Source organism: Thermobia domestica, chromosome 11 (genome assembly GCF_964235325.1).
Source record: "Thermobia domestica chromosome 11, izTheDome1.hap1.1, whole genome shotgun sequence".
NCBI lineage: Eukaryota > Metazoa > Arthropoda > Insecta > Zygentoma > Lepismatidae > Thermobia > Thermobia domestica.
Window position 1 is genome coordinate 226,288,976 of NC_137464.1, and position 19,001 is coordinate 226,307,976.

Sequence of the window (19,001 nt, forward strand, 5' to 3'; positions counted from 1 at the left end):
TCTCTCGTCCTTCATTAGCTTCCTTTAGTACGTCTTCATTCCTTTTCCCTTCGGTCCATGATATGCACACCATTCTGCGCCAACACCACATTTTTCAAACACGTATATTAGAAAATTTTGAAAATAATTTATATACGTGTGTAGCATTGCTAGATCTGAGTAAAGCTTTCGATGCAGTGTCACACGATTCATTGGCTGAAAATCATATTTTCATAATGTTAGGTAAATTGTCATTAATGAAGTTCTATGTCAGTAATAGACTGTTCATATTGCAAACGAAAGTTGAGTTTTTTGAACGTAACATCAGGCTGTCGCAGGGAAGTGTGTTTACCTTTACTCTTTCTTATGTATGTAAATGACTTCTCAAGTTTTCTGGCATATAAATCTGTTTTATACGTTGATGACACAACACTTCTAAGTACCGATAAAACTTTAATGGGAGTTAAAATTAAAAACGACAAAATGCTAGAAATGTCATTAACATTGTTAAAGTATAACAAAGTTTATCTCAATGAATCTGAGACTTAAACCATTCATTTTTATCTTGGTAATTATATGAATGATTTAGATGCATGCCATTCTATAAAACTTCTGGGAATCTAGATTTCAAGCTAAATTGGAATGTATATACTGAGTGGAATGTATACACTGAAAATCTATGAAAAAAAAATCTATTTGCAACATCTGAAAATCTATGAAAAAAAAACCTATCTAGAACATTTGAAAATCTATCTAGAATATTTTTTTTAATTCGCAAACTAAGGACAATAGTTACTGAAACTCTGCTTATTACAGCATATTATACTTTTGTCATTGACATTTACAATACGGTATATTATTGTGGGGTAATTCATCGGAAAAATGAAATCTTACGTTCCACGGTTATGCCGATTAGGCTAAAGGAGACGATGATGAGAAATGAATGAAACGGTGGAATAAAGAAAGTGGGAGGAAACGGGAAAACCCCGAGAAAACCCCCGAGCACGGTGTTTGGTAATTCATCGGGAGGTCAAATTATCTTCAAATGTTAAAAGAAAGCTATAAGAGCAATGAAAGGTTTGCCAGATACTGCATCATGTAGACCATTCTTTAAGGAAATTCAGATCATGACAGTTCCTTCATTGTACATTTTTAGATGTCTTATGCACGTTAGAGAAAATCAAGATGGTATTGGTTATCGCAATAATATTCACTCATATAATACAAGACGTAAAGGTGATTTAGACACTCTACATATTAAGCTAAACACAACCCAAAGAAGATATAAATATATTGGCATGAAACTGTATAATGTATTACTAGTCTTCTCGACGGATGTGTAACGTCGATTTGAAACCCGATTACAATAACCATTTTTCGTAAATAATTCTATTTATACTATTAATGAATTTGAAGAAAAGTGTAAATTATAACAAATAATCTGATTTTTGCATATTATTGACACTCTCTATTGCAGCATTCGTTCTTTAATGACAACAAAAATTATTTTATTGTATTTTATTCTTCTAATTTATTGTAACAACTACCATGATTATTTTTTGATCCTGCTTTGGAACATGATAAAATCACCCATATTACTAGGAACAGTTTTTTTAAAAAAAGGGTAGCTTAAAAATTAACGCCATACAAAATGTTTATGAAATACCTATGTGGCGGATAGAAGCAGTTCTTTTTTTTATTGCTCATAACAACTACTAAAACCAATTATTTTAAACAATTATGCCTGCTGTTTGTAGGTTATGCAAAATAACACATGTTACACTGAATTGAGCTATAAAATTGTAATACATTGAAATTATAGGAACTTGCTGAAATTGCCCCACGTTACTCTATTCTGTTTGTGATAGAAAACATCTATTACATGTAAAAAGTGTCAAAATTTAAGAAAATTTATTGTTAACAGTTCTATATGAAAATTTCTAGCGTACGTTACAATATTCTCACAACTTTAGCCGCCAGTTTCTGCTGTTATGTGAAAGTGGACATAGTTCATATTGACTTTCTACCAATCGTATTCGTTCATTCATTTACTATAGAACCTGGTTAACTGAATCGTCTTTCTGATCTCGTGAACAAACTAGCAGTGATAAAAAAAAGAGCCATCTGCTATCGTCCCTGTGGCTCCAGAGGTCATTCTGACTGGGCAGGCGAATATGCAAGAAGATTCTCTGATATAAGTAGTTTCACGCTTGTTATTAATATGATACTATTAGGGCCTATAGTATTGAGTTGTCCAGTTCGAAAACGGCTCTCGCCCATTTACAGCAAATCCCAGATTTTTTTTTTTTAAATGCAGGATCTGTATGTTTTGTAGAACTGGAAATACTTTAGTGTGTTCACGGGAAAAACTTGAACATCCTCAAGTATTTTCAGTTTTACAAAACGCATCGATCCTACAGTTTTCGTCGGTTTTCTGAGATTTGATATAAATGGACAAGAGCCTTTTTGGAACTGGATGAATCAATTGAAAAACAACGATGTCTTTGTTTTTGGTTGTTTTTGGTCATAGTTTACAATTTTTAAGAGCATCAGTGAATGCATATTTTCAAACAGATCCGAGCCATAGTCATTACACTAAGGTGTGGCTGGTACACGCTTGCTTATTTCTCTACATCTGCTCTCAAAAATAATATATAAGCTTTTTTTTTATTAACTGATTACTTAATTAGTTGCAAGAACTAAGATTGGTGTGAAACCGCATTTAATTCGTGCATGAACGAGAAAAACTGGAATACCAGGGAGGTTAAGAATCTCCATAAATATACTACTCTTTCTATTTTTTTAAAGAAAAATCTCTTTCTTAATGAATTCAGAAGTTATATTATATCGTGCATTTAGGAATTCATCATGCCGCACCTTCCTATGTGGACAAACAGTAACGACAGATAATGACTACAAATATACTGTTTTTCTTCAAATAAAGCAGACCCTCTGGCACCGTAAACACCCTCATGCTATTGTCTGCACTAAGATGCTTGCATGTGAGGATTTGTTAGCCTACCGAACAGGGTTGGAGATTGAGAGAACGAAAATAGGCGAATAGTACACAGGGTTAGGGTGCCAAAGGCGCTTGCACGAGCGCCATACTACGTCATTGCAGACAACTTGAGGAACTGCAGATAATGCGTTAGAAAGTTTATACTATATCCTCGTATATGGGAAGTTATATGGTAATGAATGTGTTTCTTTACACCTCATTATTTTAATGAGAAGCATAGCACTTACAGAAATAAGTTCTTTAGGTAGCCTAGGTACTTCTAAAAATAAACTGTTGGTTCACCTATCAATTACTACTTACCCTTTTCTTGTGAACTAGTACATTTATGTCTCATTTGTCAAATTCTTAATTTGCATCTGAAATACTTATTCTAAGGGAGTTCTGTGACAATTTACTGCGATCAAAATATGCACCTTTACATCAAAGGTGAACGCTTAAATACTGAAACACGATGCAACTAATTGAAAGATACGAATTGGATAAAAATGAGAAAAGAACACTCTACAAACAGCAAAAAACTACTCGATATTTCTGATACATAGACGAATATTCATTTACAAGGAACAAAGACTTTTAATACTTGTTATATAAAAGAACAGAATAGTTCTCGGGCCACAAAGAAAAGAACATACACTACTTTACCCAACCGTATTCTACCACGCTTTTTGTTTTTTCCCCAAAGAGTGAAAAATCTGACATTGTATGCAGATGACCCCCTTCTGTAACACGTTACCGCATTATAGTCTTGGTGCTGTCCCATTTAGGTAAACACAGATTTGTAAAATTTACGGAAGAAATGTGACGTTATTTTGAAAGTTCAATTTGTTAATTCTCGAAATATAAGAACTTATCGGGATCTTACTTTCAGATTTATAACACGGTAGAAATATGAAGTGCAAAGCATACTCTTTACCATGTCATACTTCATAAGGAAGACATGATGAAGACAAGTATTATGTGAAGGGAGTGTACAAAGTGATTATAAAAATGTCGCAAAGCTGTGCCACATACAAGGCATGTTTTTGTCATATGAAGAGTTTTTCGTGAATCCGTATACCTACCATCGCTGAAGCGCCTACTCCCTACAGACGCGCATGCCCCTGTGTTGCCGCCTGCTCCGTCTCGGTTAGATAGAATTCTAGCTTTTAAGTGGGTCCCTACTACTTGGTTACTACTTCTTGCACTGTAGTTTTTATGATATAAGTAACCTATAATGGGTTAGCCCTCCAAAAATGAATCTGCACCAAGTAATACGCAACTCATTTAACCCTTAATTACTAAGCCAGGGTGAAAAAACACCTAAGAGCATTATTTTCGTTTACCGCCAAAAGAGGTTAGCACCTTCAAAACTGTCTTTCGGTGTATTTTAATTTTTTCTTATCACTCAGTGTGCTAGTGTCAGTGGAAGTGTACATATATCTGGAGTTTAACCTACTGCATTGAACATATGCTAAAAATATACCAGAAGTTGGTACTAGTGTGATCATACAAATGGTTAGTAAGTAAGGCATATATTCCAAAGTTGGGCGTCCGCTTTCGTCAAGTTTTTTCGCTGTTATCTTCTTTCCACACTTTCTGCAATTTGTTATTAGGTTCATTAATCCGTGCTCTTCACAAACTTTTAAAAGATTTTGCTCGTAATCAACGTATTGCTTCACAAATGTTAAAACTGCTAGTTCATTGCCCTTGTACATTCGCCATGTTGATAACATAAATGCTCGTTCTTTCCCACAATGCAACTGTTCGGTTACCTTGCGCCAAGTAGTTCCCTCCGCTCGCCGTATAGTCCCATGTTTATAACCGCTTATATATAACAAATAAACAGGTTTTTCGAGACTCTTATATGTTATCAAGCACACAAATGATCAAATTATCCATATCTTTCCTGTAAATTTTAAAAATTTCGCTGGAAACGGACGCCCAACTTTGGAATTTAACCCGTAAGTAAAGTTAAGAAACATTTCCTAAAGTAGTATTTAGTTAAATTCCTAACGAAAGAAGGACATTTGTGCTGTATCGCCGGACCACTTTGAAAACTGTAAAAAGCACCGAAATGTATTGCATTCGGTTATATTTTGTTGGACTACATTAAGTTACGTTAGATCACGTTACATTAGGCGTGCAGTATTACTTTAATATGGATCCATAGTATAAGTATTAATAGTAGTAAAAGCAGGAGTAAGAGTAGTAACAGTAGTAGTAGGAACGGGTTAGAAGCCCGACAGAGTTGGTTGGGTTCTGTTCTCGACATGAAATGGGCAAATTAAAGATTCGCCAAAATTGTTCGTACATTTTACAATTTCTGAATCCGTATAGTAAAACAAGTGTACCTCTCCGCGAAATAGTCCATCCGCCTCCACATACAGCCGCTAACATCATCAAGAACAATCACTTTCTTAACTTTTACTATTCCCCGTATCTGCCTTGTACTCATTCTTTCTCACAAACAAATAACTTCTCCAATTGACCCGGGAAATTTCCTAAAATTGGTCCGTCGTTAAGGCGCTTAACCCGAAAGAATGAATTTAGGTATGTTTATCTAAACTAGAACTATACGTGAGTTGTTCTATATATGAAAGGTTGACACTTTTAATTAAACTATCCTTCTCTTGATAAAATTTTGATCATATTTGTACTCATTCCTGCGAGAACTTACAAATATTCCTGCTTAAAATCCAGACAGCAGCAATGATCTATGAAGGTGAAACATAGATGTTTGCTGAAATTCACGTCCAGCGTACTCCCACATTTGTATTAAATTATCTTTGTACTAGCCATTAGCAATAATAGGAACACCACTACAGAGATCCGAAAAAGCTTGTTCAAACAGATATCATAAAGCTTAAGTTTATCGTCTTTAGTACAGCGCCTAACATTATTCGCGCTGATGTCAGTTTTTCAACATCAATACAGTGTGTTTGACCTTTCAGGTGTACATTAACATTGTGAATTAACAGCAAGCATAAAAGCATTATTTATGTCTATGGTTATATTTTCTCTTTAATATTGTTCGGTTACAAACAAAGAACTAAGCTCATTAGTTTTCCAACATTCAATTTAAGCTATCCCAGACATTCAGGCTAAAAATATCAACGTGATTACTATCATCACAAAAGATTTGACAGTCGCAGACTCTGAAGTCAACTTACCAGTAATGATACACATGTTCGTATTTTGAAAGAAAGATTATGCCTCCGGCCTTCTTCTTCAAATATAGCTAATTTTGCACCTTCAGGTGACAAGCACAATCGGCACCATTCGTAATAATTCGCAGGCATTGAATGCATGGCTATATTTGTTACTTGAGCCATGTGTTCTTTCCAAAACAAAAATCATAATACCACACAATGACTCACTAATCTACACAAGAACTTGCACCCCTGAATGTACATTTTTCATGAGCAGGTTGTTTTTATGAAGGCAACATATGTATCTGTCTTCTAACCATTTAAATAACATCACACAATTCCCTTCCGGGGACAATAACAAAATTATGACACATAAAATAAAAATATTTACATGCCCATCACAACACAAGGACAACGGTAGCATTGTTGCCAAGACCTTTCTACTATATTCCCGATCACTAACCCAAAATGTCCCAATACCTAAAATACTTAAAATATATTCCAAAATGTTAAACATGATTTGGAAATGATTGTGCATGTTTGTACTGGATTGTGCCGTTCAAATTTTCGTTTATGTTATGAAACGGAATAAATAATAATGCAAATAAAATGGCGACGCCGATTTGACAGTCAAGTGAAAATCATCACCAATCAAAATTATTCCAACTAATTTCAAATTAGGCTGAAACAATCATACTACGTTTATGCTGGATTGTGCCATTTTGAACATTTAATTTGTGCTATTAACCGTAATAAATAATAAGCGAGAAAAAGTGGCAATGCTGTTTTGACTATCAAGTAAAAATGGCCACCATTGAAAATATTCTAAAACAAACTTATTATTTTTATTCATATTTATTTGCCTGTTCATAGCTTACAATATGAGGATATTCCCGAATTAAGTTTTACAGTTGTAATACGTATATGGAATAGTTCTCTATATGTTATCAGTAAGGTAAGTTTCAACAGAGTAATAACTTTTTTTCGAACAGTAATTGTAACAGAGCATTTCTGAATACCCGTTATCTGTTAATGTCCTTATACTTGGTCGGTAATTTGTTATACAATTTTACACAATTCATATAAACAGTTTTGCTAAAATTTGCATAGTTCTGCTGGATGATATAGGCTGCATATTACAATTCTGCCTAGTATTGTATGAGTGAATCGTATTAGCTAATGCAAACAAACCCTTGTGTCCGCTTACATAGATGATTGTGCGATATATACCATCCTATATATATATATATATATATATATATATATATATATATATATATATATATATATATATAGGGTGTTAATGAACTATACCGACAAACTGTAAGAGGTGATTCCTCACATCAAAATAAGAGAAAAAGCTTACATGGACCTATGGCGAAAAGTGCATAGTTTCAGAGCTAGGGCTGTCCAAAATTGCGAAAAAGCCAAATTTCAACAGGCCCTATTTCGAATTCCGGAAACTTTGGATGGTGGTCCTTATCAGTGTAAAAGAAGCCACGCATACACAATCCAAAACTGCATACTTCGTCAATTTTCAATAGGTATACAGGATATTTTCTACAGGGTGTCATTCTCAGATATGCTCTCAATAGAATTTCCAGATATACCCTGATTTCGAGGAGGGTCCAAAGTAGGCAGGAGGTAAGCCTTGACAACAACGGACATCCAGTGCTTCAGAGGGAGGTCGGAAGTGTTAGGAACCGGCAGCTCCATGTTTTTTTGTATTCGAAATAATGTATGATGCATTGTATTTCGTCACGGTATGTTTCACGTTTTCTTCACTTATGAGCGTGAAAGAAATCATCACAGCATGCGTTTTCCCGAGTACGAGAAACCGTGTTTCTAACGATTCTTTACACTTCCGACATGCTCCAAAGAGTTCTGTGTTCACTGCTATCAAGTCTTATCGTTTGCCTACTTTGGACCAATCATAAAGTCAGAACATATCTCAAAATTCGGTTCACGGCATGTCTGGAAATTTAACCCTGTATGGAATACTATGTACAGCCACTGAAAATTAATGAAATATGCATTCCTGGATTCTGTATGCGTGGCTTCCTTTACACTGATAAGAACCATCATCCAAAGTTTCTGGAATTCAAATAGAGCCTGTTAAAATTTGGCTTTTTCGCAATTTTGGACAGCCCTAGCTCTGAAACTATGTGCTTTTCGCCATAGGTCCATATAAACTTTTTTCTTATTTTGATGTGAGGAATCACCTCTTTCCAGTTTGTCGGTATAGTTCATTAACACCTTGTATATATAAACTAGGTAATGTCAATAATTTATATTTAAGAAAAAACATTTTTACATGAGAATTGTTTAGTTGATTTTGAGTTTTACGTCCCGTACAGCAGCGAGGCTATATGAGAAGTGGACCTACTGATTAACGTGGAATCCAAACCACATGAGTTCCCGCTGGGAATCGAACCCAGGTCTCGCGCGCCAAAGGCACGCACGCTAACCGCTTAGCCACGAAAGAGTTGTATGAGGATCATTTGGGCATATTAAACATTATTCTATTTTTTTCTGTATTTAGAATGTAGTAGTACTTTTTCTCGAATGCCCCCAAAATATAACACCATAGTTTATTATTAAAAAAAAAAAATACTATAGTATCTATGAGAACATGACAACTTCCTTACACATACTGCCTTGCAATCTACGGAATGCGAAGCGTAGTGAACTAAGTTTACTATTAATGTATTCAACATGAGTATTTCACGTTAAATCTTCGTTAACATATACCCGTAGAACAGATTTTGATTGACATAATTCTGTTGAATTTAGAGTTATTTTTACAACTTCATTTCTTTGGTCCGGGAATCGAAATTTGACAATTCTAGTTTGATTTGACACAGCCCAAATTGTTAACTAGATCATTAATGTACATAACAAACAAAAGAGGACCTAATATTGACACTGTTGTTCTCCTTTTGATCATTTTCAATATAGATGATTTAAACATTTCTCTTCTGCCATTTACCTCTTTACAGATGTTAACAGTTTGACTACCTTCAGATAAATACGACTTTCCCAATTGTATGTCACACCTCTGATACCATTAGAATACAATTTTTCTAGCATAATCCCATGGCCTATAGAATCGAACGCCTTATAAATAAATCAACAAAAATACTAATTACGAGGATGGTTCAATAATTATTGTCCCTGACCTATAAGGAGTATTATTTTTCCAAAAAGTGTCCTTTCATAGTAATGCACTTCTTCCACCTATGCTGTAAAGCTACTATGCCAGCTTCAAAGAAAGTCTCTGGCTGAGCCGTGAGCCATTCCTTCACAGCTTCAATGACAGCTGCATTTGAGTGAAACTTCTTCCCCTTGAGGTGCTCTTTCAACTTTGGGAACAAATGAAAGTCACTAGGGGCGAGGTCGGGTGATTAGGGAGGATGTTCCAAGACATCAAAACCAGCAGCATGGATTGCGGCACCAGTAAGATGGCTTTTGTGGGCCGGAGCATTATCTTGGTGGAACGGCACTATTCGCTGCAACATCCCGCGCCGTTTTTCCTTGATTGCTTCGCGTAACTTAGGGATTAGGGCTGCATAATAGGCCCCCTTGATAGTGTGTCCAACCTCCAAGTAGTCAATAAGGAGCACACCCTTCGCATCCAAAAAAATTGTGGCCATAACCTTGCGTGCTGATGCTTGCACCTTGAACTTGCGTGGGGGAGGCGAACTGCTGTGCCGCCACTCCATGCTCTGTCGTTTAGACTCGGGATCATAGTGATGGAGTCACGTCTCATCCACTGTCACAAATCTATCGCAGAGCTGTTTCAGATCTGCCCCCATAACCTCCAAACCAGCCTTTGAACATCGAACTCTGTCTTTCTGATGTTCACGAGATAACATTTTGGGTACCTATCGTGCTGACATCTTTCTGAATCCCAAGTGTTCATGCACAATGGTTTCCACTGAGCCTACAGAGATGTGCATGATGTCTGCCAACTGTTGCACCGCGATTCGTCTGTCTGCTATAATCGCCTCATGCACAGCATCAATGTTTTCTGGCATGCATGCTGTTGTTGGAGGACCAGCACCAGGGGCCTGTTGACAGCTTTCCCTGCCACAACGGAAGTCGCTGCACCAGTTCTTTACCACCTGGTAGAAAGGAGCCCCATTACCCAACACACTGATCATGTCCTCGTGAATCTCCTTTGGACTTAACCCCTTTTTCTCGAGGTACTTGATGACAGCTCGTTGTTCGTTTTTCTCCATTTTTCAAGTTAGGTGACACCTCTCACACCTGAAACGACAAAAAAGAATATTAATATAGCAACTATGGTTCTGAAATTTAGCATACAGACATCTAAGACATTAGGCTACAACATCCCCCATCATCCATCCCAGCTCAACTATTTTAAATATGCCGGGGACAATAATTATTGAACCTCCCTCGTACATGCTTTCTTTTATTTATATCCATGGCTACATCAGAAATGAAATTAAATATTGCAGGGTTGGTTGACTTCTGGCTTTGAAACTCGTGTGTTGACTTTTTGATATTATATTATTAAAAGCAAAAAAGTTACTTAGTCGCGCTCTCAATGCTAACTCAAATATTTTAGAAAAGCACGACAAAACGAAATAGGACGATAGTTAACTCCAACTTATTTCTCTTTTTGTACACAGGTGAACTCTAACTAACTTAAACCGCGTAGGAAAAATTAGTCAAAAATGAATGATTTATTATATGACAGAGATGATGTGCAATAAGAAGAGAACATTCCTTTACAATCACGAATGGCACTTTGTCCTATCCTGAAGAGCAGGTACTTTTTGAGCTTTTTACTATTTGCAAGATTTCATACGGTGTAGTTGGCTTCAGAAAAAGCAATTTAGATATTCCGTTCTGTAACTTATAGTCATTTTCATGATGAGCTGCTTTGATAGGGTTAAATGTTTCTAAAGTTAAGAAGTATTTATTTAAACGATTTGAAATCTTATTTGAGTCATATTAATTTGTATTTCATAAAATCCTGTAGCTTTTACTTTACGCATCATACCGTTTATTGACTTCCACATAGCTTTACTTTTATTCCTCGCTGCTAAGATGTAATTAGTACTGTATAACAGCTTTGCCGTTTTTATGGCTCTTTTATACGTCTTTTTATAGTATCTTACATATTCACTAAATTGAGGCGTTAGGACTATTTATTTATTTATTTGATATCTCAAGTAGTTTGAATTTAGAAGTCCTAATCCCAGTAGTAACCCATCATTTCCTCACCTAACTTTATTGTAGTTGTCTTTGGGAAAGACAATATTAAAGAAAAAGAAAAATGTATCTAGAAAACAGTTAAATTTACCGTCCGTGCCACAAATTTCATATATTTTGTGCCATGTTTCTTGTAGTCAGCAAGACTCGGAACAAATAACCTACATATTTTGGTTAGATTCTTTTTGAAATATTCATCTTCCGATCCATTAGTAAATATCTTTTCGCTCTAGAAATGTCTGTCCTCAGTTTCAAATTTTCATTGCTGCAACCCCTACTCCCATTGAAACCATGCCCCAATTCGTAAACTATACATTAACAGATCAGGCTTGACATGTTCTGAAGTTTTTTCCAGTTCCAGTTCCAGTTATCTCCGTTACGAGTGATTTTTTTTGAAAGGCAGTCGGAGCCTTAAGGCCCAGTCGACTGTTTCACTAGTTTTGTTTGAATTATTTTTTGATAAAATTATCAATGAAAAGATGGCCCGTTCCAACATGGATGAATTGGCTTGTTCTAAATAGATTTGTTTCTAAACTAAAATTGAAAAAAAGTAGTGGGGGTAGAGGCGCCAGACACACATAAATTATGTAGCATAATACAAAGATTGTAAGTTGAATTTAACGTCTCTTTCAGCAGCTAGGCTATGTGAGATGGGACCTACTGATTAATGTGGAATCCGAACATGAGCTCCCGCCGGGAAACGAACCCGGGTCTCTCACGGCATAGGCGCGTACGTTAACCGCTTAGCCATGAAGGAGCTCATAAAGATTGAAAGAAACTAATTTTTGTCTAAAAGTAAAATTGATTTGTAATTAAAAACGAAATAAAAAAAGAAAATGAATAAAAGACGCTCGAATACTTAACAGCCCGGCCATCTTGATCCCGTCCAAATATTTTCTTTGTTTAGGTAGGCCCTACAAGCAAAAATCTCCAGGGGATATGGGAGAATCTAGTGTCTGTTTATGCTTTCTTGGTTAAAAAATGAAATATTTGTAAAATATACTAAACAACTACGAATTAGTTGTACAGAAATCTTGAATTATCATCTTCCTGTTCTTCCACGTGCTTTCTAGTATATCATTTCAAAATACAATTTGTTTTGTTTTTGATTTTCTTATCAATTTGTTAAATTGACAATTATATTAGTTTCTTAGTCTAGCTTTTCAGATATATTCGTTTTCATTGTACTGCATTTCTCTTCTACCAACTAGCTTTCCCTATTTTCCGTGTCTATATCTTGAAGTCATTTCCAGTTCCATACTACAAGATTTATTTAACGTCTCACAATTGTGTTCCGAAGCTATAAAATATTGTCAAATATTCTTATAGCACAGTAAAATATTCTTGTAGAATGATCAACTTTGGTTTGCAATACGCAGTTAGGAAATTTATATATCATGAAGTAGATTGAAACATTTACTTATAAGCGGGTGATGTAAATTTGATGGTTTATTAAGTGTAAGTCCTCAAAAACGTGAATACATTCTGACAACCTGCATGGAAATACGTAGTAAATTTACTTAAAGTAGTAAAGTATGACCGTTAGGTCGGCTACACAACTCACTTATTGGATAGACTGTATATTTTCGCCGGCTTTAAACCATCATGCAAAATTAGTATTTTATCCAAGTGAAAAAGTTATTTTCTTTCTTCGTTCTGGACTTTTCTTGTTTTGCATGCAGGTATGCTCCAAAGAAGAAGCACGCAATAGCCTCACTTACTCACCTCAAGCCTCCCAGTATCCACTACCTCGTTAACAGTGAAAACTACTTATCCAGGTGAATAGTGTTTTAGTGTGTGTGACACTAACTGCAGCTAGTGTCTGATGAAGATAACCTTAAATTGTGGAAACCGTTACACTGTATTTTAGTTTTTAATAAATAAATGTATTTACTCTGGTCAGAAGTGTTAATTATTCTTTTAATAAATAGGAATTCGTTTACGGTATTTTTTCTTTTTCATTTATCTGTGTACGAACAGGGGTAAACGTGAGGGGGAACGTGGGGTATGGCGTTACCTCACTTCCAAAAATATATATGGCGTCCCCCCGTTTCCTAAAAAAACAATGGGCAAAAAAAGGTATTGGGGACAGCGTGACGTCATGCATCCCCTTACCATTTCAGATCCACTTTTACCTCTGTGTACGAATGCTTATAGAACTGTCAGCTCGACAGTCGTATATATGCTTACATATGCGTAGAGATAAAATACAGTCCAACCTTGATTTTCGAACCACTGAGGCTATCCATGTTGTAGTATCTATTTCCTATTTTTATGAATTTTCGCTTGAACGGGACATGAGCTCTGAACCAAGTTGTTGTCAATTGCTTCTTTAGGAACTATTCCAGGAGCCAGTACCCAAGGGAGACGGTTGGTAGTAAAAGATTATCCAATACAAAGAGTACTCAGAAGTGTACACACTTGCATTACCAGTCCATGATATTGATAATTTGATACAATCAAATCAAAAGTTAACGGAGTTTTCAAGAACTTGTGTCAGGTAATCATATAAAAATAGAATTAATAACATAAAGAAAACATGAAAAAAGTTTGCGTAACAATAATGATTTTCATCATACGTAGTCTGCAAACTCCCTGCAAAATCCAGACTTTATTGTAAATTTAGTCATATTTTAGGTGTAATTTTAAAGAAAAATTAATATAATTTATCCTTATAATGAATTTGGACCCCTTCCGAAATAAATTCCTCCGTACGTGCCTGTATTCTGCCATCTCTGGCAGGTCAATTCCTGGAAATTATGAAGCTTCAATAAACCAAACTAATGCTCAGCTTAACATGTTATATTTACTTACTGTATATGAAATTATCTTATGTTCATAGCTTTCATCAGTTGGTGTTTTCTCTCCTTGTTCTTGTGCTTCCATCATACCTTCTATCAGGTATTTTAGGATCTTTTGTTTTAAACAATATCCTCCTCACCAGTTTCTATTTTTTCAAATCTACATTCAACATTAGTTGTCGCTCCTTTAGCCTAACATTTTCTCACTGATTAGTTAGGGCACGGTGGCTCAACGGTAGATGCTTACCTTTGGTGTGTTTGGGGAGGGGAGGCTTGTTCTCACGACCAAGTAAGTTTGTGGTTAAAATTATCGTATCCGTAGGGTTTTCGGAATATTCCTGTTCCTTTCCAAGCAACCTCCCATCATCATTCACACACCTCAATCATTCATCTTCGTGCTTATCTAATCATTCCTGGACGATGTGAGCTGTATGAACAGATGCTTTGTCATCTTTGAAACATTGCATTACCATCTGGAAACAAAGTTTGCATCATGGGTTGCAGCTTGTCACTCGAAATGGTTACGTAGTCCTTGACAGTGACATGACTAAGCAGGGTGGTGATGATGGTTTCAGCAGAATACCAGGATATTGCTGCCCAAATAATCATTGAACCACAGCCATGCTTCACTCTTGGTAATAGACAGTTTGTATCGTACGCTTGTGCTGGCGTTCTCCACACATAAACTCAGCCAGCAGTTGGAAACAACCTAATAGTCGGGTCAATTTATTGAAAAAGAAACATTAATCTAAAACAAATTCCAACAAAAGGTCTGTGAGCGGTTTTTGTCTCTACCAAGTGCAATGATTGGCGGAATTTCATTTTTACCAAAATCTGGCAACCGGAAGTGGCCTTTTCAAGATGTCCGCCAATAACTTCAAAAATCACCAAAAATCCTATAACTTTCATAAATTTTATCGTATAACAGTTATTTTTCCCACCAAACTTATTACATTTTTCATCTCCATCATGTGCACTGATTAATAGAAAAGGAAATCTACCATGATTTTGAAACCGGAAGAGACTTTTTCAAGATGGTCTCCGCTAATCTAAAAAGAAATCGAATAAAACTATAACTTTCTTATTTTTAAGAACAATTATTTGCCAACAAACTTGCAGTTTTAGTACTGAATAAATGTATTTCTACTAATTTAGTTAATCTCAACCTTTTTTGAATTATATATTTTTTAATTTGTTGTTTCAGACTACTCATTTGATGGTATTAAGAATGTTTTCTTTTGTTTCAAGTTGGTATAATGAATGTTAATTCTAGCGAAAACTGTCCTACCTGCAAAAACAGTTTGACAAACGGTGCCGTAACTCAAATTCTTGAAAAGGGTGCAATGATATAAATGCAGGAAGTGTTCTGAGGGGTGATAATGTTTTTGTCATTGCTGGTTGCAAGGTACACGTGCGATGTCGGGAACCTTATGTGAATAAAAAGGACATTGAATCGAAGAAACGCGAATCCAGTAAATCCGAACCTAGGAAAAGTCAACGTGTATCTGCTGGGCCTTTCACGAGTAAGAGTGATTGTCTTTTTTGTGGGACACGTGTTTCTCTTGGAAGTTCCGACTATAGCTATGTAAGGACAGATGCATTTTCTAGAACCATCAAGGAATGCTGTGAAAGTCGTACAGATGAGTGGTCACTGAAAGTAAAAGCGAGGATTGAATACTATGGTGGAGACCTTTATGCAGCTGACTGCATATATCATCATGTGTGTAGTATGAATTTTCGCACCGGATATGATCTACGGTACCACATCAATTTCGGGATGATTCGTCTACCTGTGTAGAAAAGCGCAAGAAATGTGGACGCCCTAAAGATGCTACCCAAGAACAGGCTTTCTTACAAATGTGTGTTTATTTTGAAGAAAATGATGAGAAGCAATTAACCATATTAACCTTCAAGAAAAAACGAAGGAGTTTTTGAATAGTGACAATTTATCTCCTTATAGTAGAATATATCTTAAGAAGAAGCTGGTTGAACATTACGGGGACACAATCTTCATTGCTGAGGGTGATGGCTTGAACAACATTGTCACCTTTAAAGAGAAGACTACTGCGTTCTTTCTATCAAGATTCACAAGTACAAAGTGATTACGATGCAAAACAGAGAGCCATAATTGATACGGCAGCAAGGCTGATATCAAAGAAAATGTATCGTCTTCTACTGATTATTACCCAAAAATTGAGGGTCTAACACTCGACTCGACTCTCAAATTCATTATTCCAGAAACCTTACGAAACATGTTGTATAAAATATTTGTGGGGAAACAAATTCAACAGAAAACTGCTAGTATCGGACAAGCAACTGTACAAGTAGCAAGACCCAGAGCTGTCATTGCACTATTGCAGATTGGATTAGCAATACAGATGCACCATCATTATCGATCTAAATTCCTCCTAGATACGCTTAGTAAGATGGGGTATAGCTCATTGTATAATGAATTGCTCAGATTTCAGAAGAATGCCGTTAGCTGTGGCCAGTGTTGGGTAAGTTACTTGTAAAAATGTAACGCGTTACAAGTTACTTTACTTTCTTTTAAAATGTAACGCGTTAGTAACGCGTTACTTGCCCCAAAAAGTAACAGTTACTTTACTTCGAAAGTAACGCTTTACTAACGCGTTACTTTTAGGTCCAAAACTTTAAAAATGTGAAAAAATATGACTTCAATTTTCCGTACTACTATTACTACCGCTATTATTATTATTATTATTATTATTATTATTATTATTATTATTATTATTATTATTATTATTATTATTATTATTATTATTATTATTATTGCACGTTCTGAGTCGCTTTATGTAAATGTAAGTACAAATTTTTACTTGATATATGAACACTTCAATATAATGTAACATTGATAAAATGCCATACTGCGTTACTTGTAGGGATGGACACGTGCGAGTTTTCTTTGAAACTCGATTCGACTAGAAACAGATACCTTTGAGATCGAACCGAGAACAAGGCTCGAAAAATTTCCTCCAACTCGACTCGAATTGGGGTCGAGTTTCGAGTCGACTCGAGCCAAATCCGGTGTGTAGTTTCGAGTACTTCTTCAAGTATATTACATAGACAGTATAATTATTACCAATGACACTACTACTACTACAACTTTTATTATTATTATTATTATTATTATTATTATTATTATTATTATTATTATTAATTATAACAACACTATATATAAAAATGAAAGATGGGCGGTTTGTATTTGAATACTAAAAAACTAGTTGATTACCAACCTCGGTAGTCGTGAAGTCTAGAAGTCAGGGACATTGTTTACGAGCTTCTGAATTTGGGTTGAGAGTCTAGGTTGAGTATTCGGGCTCGAGCCAAACACTGTTAAGTGTTATAGGGCACTGGCCAAATATCTTCAAAACTGCTCGGCCCGAATTGTCAACGACTCGTAACTCGGCTCACAGTTCATTCACTATCGACCCGAACCATGAAGTGAGCCGAGCCAACAGCTCACTCAACCGACTCGGCTAGAGCCCTCGGCTCAGTTGAGCCGAACCGAGCAAATGGCTCATCCCTACCAAGCCAGCTCGAGCCGATGGTTCACCCCAAGTGAGCCGGCTCGAGTCATCTTCTCAGTTGAGTCGAGCCGAGCTGAATTTGTTAAAAAAATAGCTCTTGTGGTATCGCTATCGAGACGAGACCAGATGCGAGCAGTGTCCCTTCTCGTGAGCAGCACTAAGAGTATTCCATATTACTGTTTAGCTTACATTTCTCATGGCTTTCGTTTTCCAGTGTAATCAGGCCATGATTTCAAGACGACTTAAAACGAACAAGCCATTTATCAAACTCGACTGGACTCGAAACTCGACGGGAAAAACTGAATCGGCTCGGAACTCGACTCGAGGATATTACCCTTGATTTGACTCGAAACTCGACTTGACTCGACTCGACTTGAAACTGATCTGAAAGAACTCCAATATTACATACCATCAGCAAACTATTTTCTAGTAATAAAGTAGGCCTGCTCATCAGAACACAGTTTATTCATATTAACCCCTGTATGTAAATCGTTAATTATGGCACCCTAGTTGTTGATAAATATTTTCCGCCGGGGCACTTCAGACTACTTTTAAATTCTGTCCACCATCATCCTCAGCTCTTTAGAAAAAGTATTCTTTCAAATGTTCGAACAGTAAAATATTTTCGTTCTCCATCTTTATAAAAACAACACCAATCAAAGTAAAATAGACTACCAGTATCATTGCAATCCTATTTCACTCATTGAATGTATTGATTTGGAGCTGTCAAAATCTACGACAAAATCTTCCAGGTGCTTGCAATCAGTACACGTGATTTCCCTAAGGCTGTCCTCATCTTCAAAAAACAGCAAGTGGCACTACGAACTTATCTGTTCTCTGTGTGTCTGTGACTGTCGGTCACTGACATACGTAGTTCATGCTCGATTGTTTCATTCTGAGAAATTCACTTACAGGAAAGAAACATTTGTTTCCGAAAAAAATATACATATATTGTAGTTACTCATCCGAAATGTAACGCGGAAAAAGTAACGCAAACTAGGTACGTTACTTAAAAATTTGTAACGCGTTACCATTACAGTTACTTTGGAAAAGATGTAACGCGTTACTAGGAAACGTTACTTAAAAAGTAACGCGTTACAAGTAACGCGTTACTTGCGTTACTTTACTTCCCAACACTGGCTGTGGCACACCAGAGTCTCTTTTTGAAGGTAATAAGTTATTTAACTCTTCCTGGTTGTTTCTTTGTGACAATGTAGATTATAATGCTATGGCAATAGACGATAAAGAAACATTTCATGGGATGGGCATGATTGCTGCATTGACA

The 19,001-nt window shown here is 36.0% G+C and overlaps 1 protein-coding gene and 1 long non-coding RNA gene across 3 annotated transcripts in view; one reads left to right on the forward strand and one right to left on the reverse strand.

Moving 5' to 3' along the window:
- Positions 1-6,615, reverse strand: part of LOC145664778 (uncharacterized) — a 55,813-nt gene extending 49,198 nt beyond the window's left edge. For both annotated transcript variants that reach the window (XR_014127517.1, XM_081731734.1), the window contains exon 1: positions 6,148-6,615. Coding sequence is in view for 1 of the 2 variants with exons in the window: in XM_081731734.1 (XP_081587860.1) it covers positions 6,148-6,309 (162 nt within the window). In the remaining variant the exon portion in view is untranslated. The remainder of the gene's footprint in view (positions 1-6,147) is intronic.
- Positions 6,616-6,925: 310 nt separating this feature from the next.
- LOC145663759 (uncharacterized) lies at positions 6,926-13,258 on the forward strand. The gene is made up of 3 exons (XR_014127265.1): positions 6,926-7,081; positions 10,782-10,921; positions 13,050-13,258. It is a non-coding gene; the product is annotated as an uncharacterized LOC145663759 (long non-coding RNA).
- The last annotated feature ends 5,743 nt before the right edge of the window (positions 13,259-19,001 follow it).